The 11,372-nt window shown below is 53.6% G+C and overlaps 1 protein-coding gene across 1 annotated transcript; it reads left to right on the top strand.

The window, feature by feature from the left end:
- Positions 1-294: 294 nt before the first annotated feature.
- On the top strand, positions 295-8,473 carry LOC134929529 (mitochondrial potassium channel ATP-binding subunit-like). The gene is made up of 3 exons (XM_063925125.1): positions 295-447; positions 1,274-1,524; positions 8,004-8,473. The coding sequence occupies exons 1-3, from the start codon at positions 327-329 to the stop codon at positions 8,082-8,084; spliced, it is 453 nt and encodes a 150-aa protein (XP_063781195.1). The 5' UTR covers positions 295-326; the 3' UTR covers positions 8,085-8,473.
- Positions 8,474-11,372: the final 2,899 nt, after the last annotated feature.

The following is an 11,372-nucleotide window of genomic DNA, read 5'->3' as shown; positions in this document are numbered from 1 at the left end:
ATGTAAAACGCAGGTTCCGGTTCCAGCATTGCGCACTAGCTATCTGGAGAGGAGAACTAGTAAAGGAATAACGGGATGGGGCGGCTGAGCTGACGCAGATGTACAGGGCTGCGGGGACACACTTAGCAGAGCGGGCGGAGGAGTTATTTCCCCAGCACGGGGTCACCTGTTCAGCTTGTGGTGATTTGTGTAGTGACCCGGCCTGTATGTGTTGTTGGAGGGAGGTCCGCATACTCTGATAAGATGTCACATGATAACGCGCAGTTTCACTGCCCTCACCGCTTCCTCTCATCACCCAGGAGCCTGTCCTGTTTGGCACAAGCATCATGGAAAATATTCGATTTGGGAGGCCGAGCGCCGGCGATGCTGAGGTCTATGAAGCCGCAAAACTGGCGAATGCTGATGACTTTATCCGGAACTTTCCAGATGGATATAACACAATGCTAGGTGAGGCTCCTGCTGCTGTCCTCCTATCCCTTCCCTTACCGTCCTGCACACCCACCGGTCATGTGACTTTTCTGTAAGTGACGTTTCTGCCATCTGACACTCATCTGCTGTAAGCGGCTTATTGTGTCCTGTGCTACAAATAATACACTCAGCACTATGGGGGTCATTCCGAGTTGATCGCTCGCTAGCAGTTTTTAGCAGTCGTGCAAACGCTATGCCACCGCCCACTGGGAGTGTATTTTAGCTTAGCAGAAGTGCGAACGGGGGGATCGCAGAGCGGCTACAAAATAATTTTGTGCAGTTTTAGAGTAGGTTCAGACTTACTCAGCGCTTGCGATCACTTCAGACTATTCAGTTCCTGTTTTGACGTCACGAACACGCATTGCGTTCACCCAGCCACGCCAGCGTTTTTCCTGGCACGCCTGCGTTTTTTCGAACACTCCCTGAAAACGGTCAGTTGACACCCAGAAACGCCCTCTTCATGTCAATCACTCTGCGGCCAGCAGTGCGACTAAAATGCTTCGCTAGACCCTGTGTGAAACTACTGTACATCATTCAGAAGTGCCATTTTTTTGCCTGATCGCTGCGCAGTGAACAAAAGCAGCTAGCGATCAACTCGGACTGACCCCCAATGTCAGGGGGTCTCCTCTCTATACCTGAAGCTTACCACAGAGACGCCATCGTTCTCTTTACAATACTGTGACACCGCCGTACAGTACATAGACTATCGCCGACACTGAGAACGAGCTGTCAGGAGAGGACGGAGACCATTTTCTTCTACAAATGTACTTTTTGTTCTTTGAGTGAACTGTTTCTTCCCTGACAGGTGAGCGCGGGGTCACCCTCTCCGGCGGTCAGAAGCAGCGGGTGGCCATTGCACGCGCTCTTCTAAAGGACCCTCGCATCCTGATTCTCGATGAGGCAACGAGTGCCCTGGACTCAGAGTCTGAGCGGACTGTACAATTAGCCCTGGAACGCGCTGCCTCTGGCCGCACAGTGCTGGTCATTGCTCATCGGCTCAGCACCATCGCGGATGCGGACGTCATCGTGGTCTTGTCAAAGGGCCGGGTGGCAGAGGTAAGTAGCCACAGGTAAAAAGTGAGGGTGGGTGGTATTCTGCCCAACAGGGCTGGGGTGTAGGTGGTGTGCTGGGCAGGGAGGGTGGTGGTGGGGAGGACCTGGAGGGTGTAGGTGGTGTGCTGGATGGAGGGTGTAGGCAGTGCGCTGGCCTGGAGGGTGTAGGTGGCGTGCTGGATGGAGGGTGTAGGCGGTGCGCTTGCCTGGAGGGTGTAGGCGGTGTGCTGGATGGAGGGTGTAGGCTGCAGGTGGGTTGGAGGAGGTAGGCGATGTTTGGGTGAGGACTCGAGGGCGTAGGTGGTGTGCTGGGCGGGAGGGTGGAGGACTGGAGGGTGTAGGTGCTGTGCAGAACTACAGAACAATGGATTTAGGTCAGTCCCCTCGCTTTGTAAGCTCTTCACGTGTCCCTTCAGCAACACTCCGCACGCCTTGGGCCTAATTCAGAGTTGATCGTAGCAGCAAATTTGTTAGCAGTTGGGCAAAACCATGTGCACTGACTCTCTGCACATGTTACATCTGCCCCACCTGCAGTGCACATGGTTTCTCTTACGTCCTAGAGGATGCTGGGGACTCCGTAAGGACCATGGGGATAGACGGGCTCCGCAGGAGACATGGGCACTTTAAGAAAGACTTTAGGTATGGGTGTGCACTGGCTCCTCCCTCTATGCCCCTCCTCCAGACCTCAGTTAGATCCTGTGCCCAGTGGAGACTGGGTGATTACAGGGAGCTCTCCTGAGCTTCCTGACAGAAAGTATATTTGTTAGGTTTTTTATTTTCAGGGAGCTCTGCTGGCAACAGACTCCCTGCAGCGTGGGACTGAGGGGAGAGAAGCAGCCCTACTTCTGTGAGTTGAAGGGCTCTGCTTCTTAGGCTACTGGACACCATTAGATCCAGAGGGATCGGTACGCAGGTCTCACCCTCGCCGTCTGTCCCAGAGCCGCGCCGCCGTCCTCCTCACAGAGCCGGAAGATAGAAGCCGGGTGAGTATGAGAAGAAAAGAAGACTTCAGAGGCGGCAGAAGACTTCATGATCTTCACTGATCTTCACTGATCTTCACTGAGGTAACGAACAGCAGTAACGCTGTGCGCCATTGCTCCCATACACCTCACACACGGCAGTCACTGTAAGGGTGCAGGGCGCAGGGGGGGCGCCCTGGACAGCATATGAACCTCTTTTTGCCAAAAATATATATGTATACAGCTGGCCACTGTGTGTGTTTGTGTGTGTGTGTGTGTGTGTGTGTGTATGTATGTATATATATATATATATATATATATATATATATATGTGTGTGTATGTATATGTATATATATATATATATATATATATATATATATATGAGGGGGCGGGGCTTCTCCCTCAGCACTCACCAGCGCCATTTTCTCCACAGCACAGCTGAGAGGAAGCTCCCCGGACTCTCCCCTGCTTATACCACAGTGAAAGAGGGTTTTAAAGAAGAGGGGGGGCACATAATTAGGCGCATATATACATATAAACAGCGCTACTGGGTAAACATATATTATTGTGTTTTTTCCTGGGTCATTAGCGCTGGGTGTGTGCTGGCATACTCTCTCTCTGTCTCTCCAAAGGGCCTTGTGGGGGAACTGTCTTCAGATAAGAGGATTCCCTGAGTGTGTGGTGTGTCGGTATGCGTGTGTCGACATGTCTGAGGTAAAAGGCTCTCCTAGAGAGGACGGGGAGCAAATGAATGTGGTGTCTCCGTCGACAACGCCGACACCTGACTGGATATGTGGAATGTTTTAAGTGCTAATGTAAATTTATTGCACAAAAGATTAGACAAAGCTGAAGCTAGGGTACAGCCAGGGAGTCAACCCATGTCTGTCCCTATGTCGCAGGGACCTTCGGGGTCTCAAAAGCGCCCACTATCCCAAATAATAGATACAGATACCGACACGGATTCTGACTCCAGTGTCGACTACGATGATTCAAAATTACAGCCAAAATTGGCTAAATGTATTCGATATATGATTATTGCAATAAAAGATGTTTTGCATATCACAGAGGAACCCCCTGTCCCTGACACGAGGGTACACATGTATAAGGGAAAGAAACCTGAGGTAACCTTTCCCCCCTCACACGAGCTAAATGAGTTATGTGAAAAGGCTTGGGAATCTCCAGACAAGAAACTGCAGATTCCCAAAAGGATTCTTATGGCGTATCCTTTCCCGCCAATGGACAGGATACGGTGGGAATCCTCCCCTAGGGTGGACAAAGCATTGACACGCTTATCCAAAAAGGTAGCGCTGCCATCCCAAGATACGGCTACCCTCAAGGATCCTACTGACCGCAAGCAGGAGATTACCTTGAAGTCCATTTACACATATTCTGGTACCTTACTCAGACCGGCAATTGCGTCGGCTTGGGTTTGTAGCACTGTAGCAGCATGGACAGATACCTTATCAGCGGAAATTGAGACCCTAGATAAGGATACCATTTTAATGACCCTAGGGCATATAAAAGATGTCTTATATATGAGGGATGCTCAAAGAGACATTAGTCTACTGGGTTCCAGAATAAACGCTGTCTATTTCTACTAGGCGAGTCTTATGGACCGGGCAATGAACAGGTGATGCCGACTCAAAGAGGCATATTGAGGTTTTACCTTACAAGGGTGAGGAATTGTTTGGGGAAGGTCTCTCGGACCTGGTCTCCACAGCTACAGCTGGTAAATCTAATGTTTGCCTTATATTCCCTCACAGCCTAAGAAAGCACGACATTACCAAATGCAGTCCTTTCGATCACAAAGAAACAAGAAAGTACGAGGTTCTTCCTTTCTTGCCAGAGGTAAGGGCAGAGGGAAAAAAGCTGCACAACACAGCTAGTTCCCAGGAACAGAAGTCCTCCCTGGCCTCTGCAAAATCCACCGCTTGACGCTGGGGCTCAGCTAAAGGAGTCCGCCCCAGTGGGGGCACGTCTTCGAGTTTTCAGCCACATCGGGGTTCACTCGCAGGTGAATCCCTGGGCAATAGAAATTGTTTCTCAGGGTTACAAGCTGGAATTCAAAGAGGTGCCTCCTCGACTGTTTTTCAAATCGGTCCTGCCAGCTTCTCCCCAGGAAGGGGAGATAGTGTTAAATGCAATTCACAAATTGTATCTTCAACAGGTGGTGGTCAAGGTTCCCCTGCATTAACAAGGAAGGGGATATTACTCAACCCTATGTGTAGTCCCGAAACCGGATGGTTCGGTCAGACCCATATTAAATGTAAAATCCCTGAACCTATGATTGAAAAGGTTCAAGTTCAAGATGGAATCGCTAAGAGCGGTCATCGCCAGCCTGGAAGGGGGGTATTTTCTGGTATCTCTGGACATAAAGGATGCATACCTTTATGTTCCCATATACCCACCTCATCAGGCGTACCTCAGAATTGCGGTACAGGATTATCATTACCAATTTCAAACGTTGCAGTTTGGGCTTTCCACGGCCCCGAGGATTTTCACCAAGCTAATGGCGGAAATGATGGTGCTCCTGCGCAAGCAAGGTGTCACAGTTGTCCCGTGCTTGGACGATCTCCTCATAAAAGCGAGATCAAGAGAGCAGTTACTGAACAGCGTATCGCTTTCACTGAAGGTGTTACAGCAACAAGGCTGAATTCTCAATATCCCGAAGTCGCAGTTGGTTCCTACGACTCGTCTGACTTTCTTGGGCATGATTCTGGATACAGACCAGAAAAGAGTTTATTTTCCGATAGAAGCTCAGGAACTCATGACTCTAGTCAGGAACCTATTGAAACCAAAACAGGTGTCAGTGCATCACTGCACTCGAGTCCTGGGAAAGATGGTGGCATCATATGAGGCCATTCCTTTCGGCAGACTCCATCGAGGACTTTCCAGTGGGACCTACTGAACAAGTGGTCCGGATCACATCTACAGATTCATCAGTTGATCTCCCTGTTCCCCAGGGCCAGGGTATCTCTCCTGTGGTGGCTGCAGAGTGCTCACCTTCTAGAAGGCTGCAGGTTTGGCATTCAGGACTGGATCCTGGTGACTACGGACGCGAGCCTCCGAGGTTGGGAAGCAGTCACGCAGGGAAGAAACTTCCAAGGTCTTTGATCAAGTCAAGAGACTTGTCTCCACATCAACATCTTGGAACTGAGGGCCATATACAACGCCCTACGTCAAGCGGAGACATTAATGCGCGATCAACCAATTCTGATCCAGTCAGACATCACCGCAGTGGCTCATGTAAACCGCCAAGGCGGCACATGGAGCAGAGTGGCAATGGTGGAAGCCACCAGAATTCTTAGCTGGGCGGAAATTCATGTAAGCGCACTGTCAGCAGTGTTCATTCCGGGAGTGGACAACTGGGAAGCAGACTTCCTCAGCAGGCACGACCTGCATCCAGGAGAGTGGGGACTTCATCAGGAAGTCTTCGCACAGATTGCAAGTCAGTGGGGATTACCCCAGATAGACATGATGGCGTCCCGCCTCAACAAAAAGCTACAGAGGTATTGCGCCAGATCAAAAGACCCTCAGGCGGTGGCTGTAGACACCCTAGTGACACCGTGGGTGTTCCAGTCGGTCTAGGTATTTCCTCCTCTTCCTCTCATACCCAAGGTGTTGAAAATAATAAAAGAGAGCGGAGTGAGAACAATTCTCATTGTTCCAGATTGGCCACGAAGGACCTGATATCCGGATCTGCAGGAAATGCTCACAGAAGATCCGTGGCCTCTTCCTCTAAGACAGGACCTGTTGCAACAGGGGCCCTGTCTGTTCCAAGACTTACCGCGGCTGCGTTTGAAGGCATGGCGGTTGAACGCCGGATCCTAGCAGAAAAAGGCATTCCGGATGAGGTCATTCCTACTCTGATAAAGGCTAGGAAGGACGTGACTTCTAAACATTATCACCGTATATGGCGAATATATGTTTCTTGGTGTGAGGCCAGGAATGCTTCTATGGAAGAATTCCATCTGGGCCGTTTCCTTCACTTCCCACAAACTGGGGTGAATTTGGGCCTAAAATTAGACTCCATTAAGGTGCAGATTTCGGCCTTATCCATTTTCTTTCAAAAAGAATTGGCTTCTCTCCAAGAAGTACAGGCTTTTGGAAGGGAGTGCTGCATATTCAGCCTCCTTTTGAAACTCCGGTGGCGCCTTGGGACCTTAACGTGGTGTTGAGTTTCCTTAAGTCGCATTGTTTTGAACCACTTAAAATGGTGGAGTTAAAATATCTCACTTGGAAGGTGGTCATGTTATTAGCCTTGGCTTCGGCTAGGCGAGTGTCTGAATTGGCGGCTTTGTCTCATAAAAGCCCCTATCTGGTTTTCCATATGTATACAGCAGAATTGCGAACTCGTCCTCAATTCTTGCCTAAGGTGGTGTCATTTTTTCATATGAACCAACCTATTGTGGTGCCTGTGGCTACATGTGACTTGGAGGATTCAGAGTCCCTTGATGTGGTCAGGGCTTTGAAAATTTACGTAGCCAGAACGGCTAGAGTCAGAAAAACAGAAGCACTGTTGTCCTGTATGCAGCCAACAAGGTTGATGCCCTGCTTCAAAGAAGACTATTGCTCGCTGGATCTGTAACACGATTCAGCAGGCACATTCTACGGCAGGATTGCCGTTAACCAAAATCGGTCAAGGCCCATTCCACTAGGAAGGTGGGCTCGTCTTGGGCGGCTGCCTGAGGGGTCTCGGCACTACAGCTGTGCTGAACTGCTACTTGGTCGGGTTCTAACACCTTTGCAAAGTTCTATAAGTTTGATACCCTGGCTGAGGAGGATCTCCTGTTTGCTCAGTCTGTGCTGCAGAGTCATCCGCACTCTCCCGCCCGTTTGGGAGCTTTGGTATAATCCCCATGGTCCTTACGGAGTCCCCAGCATCCTCTAGGACATAAGAGAAAATAAGATTTTAAACCTACCTGTAAATCTTTCTCGTAGTCCGTAGAGGATGCTGGGCGCCCGTCCCAAGTGCGGACTACTTCTGCAAGACTTGTATGTAGTTTTGCTTACATAAGGGTTATGTTATAGTTTCATCGGTCTTGGACTGATGCTATGTTGGTTTCATACTGTTAACTGGTTAATATATCACAAGTTATACGGTGTGTATGGTGTGGGCTGGTATGAATCTTGCCCTTGGATTAACAAAATCCTTTCCTCGTATTGTCCGTCTTCTCTGGGCACAGTTTCTCTAACTGAGGTCTGGAGGAGGGGCATAGAGGGAGGAGCCAGTGCACACCCAGACCTAAAGTCTTTCTTAAAGTGCCCATGTCTCCTGCGGAGCCCGTCTATCCCCATGGTCCTTACGGAGTCCCCAGCATCCTCTTAAAAAAAAAAGAAAAAGATTTACCGGTAGGTTTAAAATCTTATTTTTGCCCAACTGCTAACAAATTTGCTGCTACGATGAACTCTGAACCGCCCTTGTGTGGATGATATTAGTACATAAGGTGGGTCCCTCATTGTGTAACTAGGAACAGGAGACGTCTGTTGTGTCCTATTGAACTCTCTTTATATGTTCTCAGAGTGGAACTCATCGCGAGCTGCTCCGTATGGGGGGTCTTTATGCAGAGCTCATACGCAGACAGAGCCAGGAGCCCCAGTGACCAGTCCCAACCAGTCCATCTGATGGTGCAAGATCTCACTCCAGCCTGTGACCCAGGACCAGTACTTACTGCAGAGACCATATATAACAGCTGACCTCAGATCCAGCTCACTGGGTGCAGGACAGGAGCCCCTGGGGCCATGAACTCCTGTGAGCTGGACATCCTCCCTCTGTGTGCGGCAATGATACCCCTGATACACGCTCCTGTGAGCTGGACATCCCTCCCTCTGTGTGCAGCAGTGACACCCCCGGCACACGCTCCTGTGAGCTGGACATCCCTCCCTCTGTGTGCAGCAGTGATACCCCCGGCACACGCTCCTGTGAGCTGGACATCCCTCCCTCTGTGTGCAGCAATGACACCCCCGGCACACGCTCCTGTGAGCTGGACATCCCTCCCTCTGTGTGCAGCAGTGACACCCCCGGCACACGCTCCTGTGAGCTGGACATCCCTCCCTCTGTGTGCAGCAATGAAACCCCCGGCACACGCTCCTGTGAGCTGGACATCCCTCCCTCTGTGTGCAGCAGTGACACCCCCGGCACATGCTCCTGTGAGCTGGACATCCCTCCCTCTGTGTGCAGCAGTGACACCCCCGGCACACGCTCCTGTGAGCTGGACATCCCTCCCTCTGTGTGCAGCAATGAAACCCCCGGCACACGCTCCTGTGAGCTGGACATCCCTCCCTCTGTGTGCAGCAGTGACTCCCCCGGCACACGCTCCTGTGAGCTGGACATCCCTCCCTCTGTGTGCGGCAATGAAACCCCCGGCACATGCTCCTGTGAGCTGGACATCCCTCCCTCTGTGTGCAGCAGTGACTCCCCCGGCACACGCTCCTGTGAGCTGGACATCCCTCCCTCTGTGTGCGGCAATGAAACCCCCGGCACACGCTCCCGTGAGCTGGACATCCCTCCCTCTGTGTGCAGCAATGACACCCCCGGCACACGCTCCTGTGAGCTGGACATCCCTCCCTCTGTGTGCGGCAATGAAACCCCCGGCACACGCTCCCGTGAGCTGGACATCCCTCCCTCTGTGTGCAGCAATGACACCCCCGGCACACGCTCCTGTGAGCTGGACATCCCTCCCTCTGTGTGCAGCAGTGACACCCCCGGCACACGCTCCTGTGAGCTGGACATCCCTCCCTCTGTGTGCGGCAATGAAACCCCCGGCACACGCTCCCGTGAGCTGGACATCCCTCCCTCTGTGTGCAGCAATGACACCCCCGGCACACGCTCCTGTGAGCTGGACATCCCTCCCTCTGTGTGCAGCAATGACACCCCCGGCACACGCTCCTGTGAGCTGGACATCCCTCCCTCTGTGTGCAGCAATGACACCCCCGGCACACGCTCCTGTGAGCTGGACATCCCTCCCTCTGTGTGCAGCAGTGACACCCCCGGCACACGCTCCTGTGAGCTGGACATCCCTCCCTCTGTGTGCAGCAATGACACCCCCGGCACACGCTCCCGTGAGCTGGACATCCCTCCCTCTGTGTGCAGCAATGACACCCCCGGCACACGCTCCTGTGAGCTGGACATCCCTCCCTCTGTGTGCAGCAGTGACACCCCCGGCACACGCTCCTGTGAGCTGGACATCCCTCCCTCTGTGTGCAGCAATGACACCCCCGGCACACGCTCCTGTGAGCTGGACATCCCTCCCTCTGTGTGCAGCAATGACACCCCCGGCACACGCTCCTGTGAGCTGGACATCCCTCCCTCTGTGTGCAGCAGTGACACCCCCGGCACACGCTCCTGTGAGCTGGACATCCCTCCCTCTGTGTGCAGCAATGACACCCCCGGCACACGCTCCTGTGAGCTGGACATCCCTCCCTCTGTGTGCAGCAGTGACACCCCCGGCACACGCTCCTGTGAGCTGGACATCCCTCCCTCTGTGTGCGGCAATGACACCCCCGGCACACGCTCCTGTGAGCTGGACATCCCTCCCTCTGTGTGCAGCAGTGACACCCCCGGCACACGCTCCTGTGAGCTGGACATCCTCCCTCTGTGTGCAGCAATGATACCCCCGGCACACGCTCCTGTGAGCTGGACATCCTCCCTCTGTGTGCAGCAATGACACCCCCGGCACACGCTCCTGTGAGCTGGACATCCCTCCCTCTGTGTGCAGCAATGACACCCCCGGCACACGCTCCTGTGAGCTGGACATCCCTCCCTCTGTGTGCAGCAATGACACCCCCGGCACACGCTCCTGTGAGCTGGACATCCCTCCCTCTGTGTGCAGCAGTGACACCCCCGGCACACGCTCCTGTGAGCTGGACATCCCTCCCTCTGTGTGCAACAGTGACACCCCCGGCACACGCTCCTGTGAGCTGGACATCCCTCCCTCTGTGTGCAGCAGTGACTCCCCCGGCACACGCTCCTGTGAGCTGGACATCCCTCCCTCTGTGTGCGGCAATGAAACCCCCGACACACGCTCCTGTGAGCTGGACATCCCTCCCTCTGTGTGCAGCAGTGACACCCCCGGCACACGCTCCTGTGAGCTGGACATCCCTCCCTCTGTGTGCAACAGTGACACCCCCGGCACACGCTCCTGTGAGCTGGACATCCCTCCCTCTGTGTGCGGCAGTGACTCCCCCGGCACACGCTCCTGTGAGCTGGACATCCCTCCCTCTGTGTGCAGCAGTGACACCCCCGGCACACGCTCCTGTGAGCTGGACATCCCTCCCTCTGTGTGCGGCAATGACACCCCCGGCACACGCTCCTGTGAGCTGGACATCCCTCCCTCTGTGTGCAGCAGTGACACCCCCGGCACACGCTCCTGTGAGCTGGACATCCCTCCCTCTGTGTGCAGCAATGATACCCCCGGCACACGCTCCTGTGAGCTGGACATCCCTCCCTCTGTGTGCAGCAATGACACCCCCGGCACACGCTCCTGTGAGCTGGACATCCCTCCCTCTGTGTGCAGCAATGATACCCCCGGCACACGCTCCTGTGAGCTGGACATCCCTCCCTCTGTGTGCAGCAATGACACCCCCGGCACACGCTCCTGTGAGCTGGACATCCCTCCCTCTGTGTGCAGCAGTGACTCCCCCGGCACACGCTCCTGTGAGCTGGACATCCCTCCCTCTGTGTGCAGCAATGATACCCCCGGCACACGCTCCTGTGAGCTGGACATCCCTCCCTCTGTGTGCAGCAGTGACTCCCCCGGCACACGCTCCTGTGAGCTGGACATCCCTCCCTCTGTGTGCAGCAATGATACCCCCGGCACACGCTCCTGTGAGCTGGACATCCCTCCCTCTGTGTGCGGCAATGACACCCCCGGCACACGCTCCTGTGAGCT

Source organism: Pseudophryne corroboree, chromosome 5 (genome assembly GCF_028390025.1).
Source record: "Pseudophryne corroboree isolate aPseCor3 chromosome 5, aPseCor3.hap2, whole genome shotgun sequence".
NCBI lineage: Eukaryota > Metazoa > Chordata > Amphibia > Anura > Myobatrachidae > Pseudophryne > Pseudophryne corroboree.
This window is presented reverse-complemented; position numbering and strand designations above follow the sequence as displayed.

What these genes read in the sequence shown, in the direction of transcription:
- LOC134929529 (XM_063925125.1), top strand. Translation starts at nt 327, where the DNA reads ATGGAAAATATTCGATTTGGGAGGCCGAGCGCCGGCGATGCTGAGGTC. An exon ending in TGGATATAACACAATGCTAG is followed by an intron (nt 448 to 1,273) that starts GTGAGGCTCCTG and finishes CTTCCCTGACAG; the next exon opens with GTGAGCGCGGGGTCACCCTC. An exon ending in CAAAGGGCCGGGTGGCAGAG is followed by an intron (nt 1,525 to 8,003) that starts GTAAGTAGCCAC and finishes ATATGTTCTCAG; the next exon opens with AGTGGAACTCATCGCGAGCT.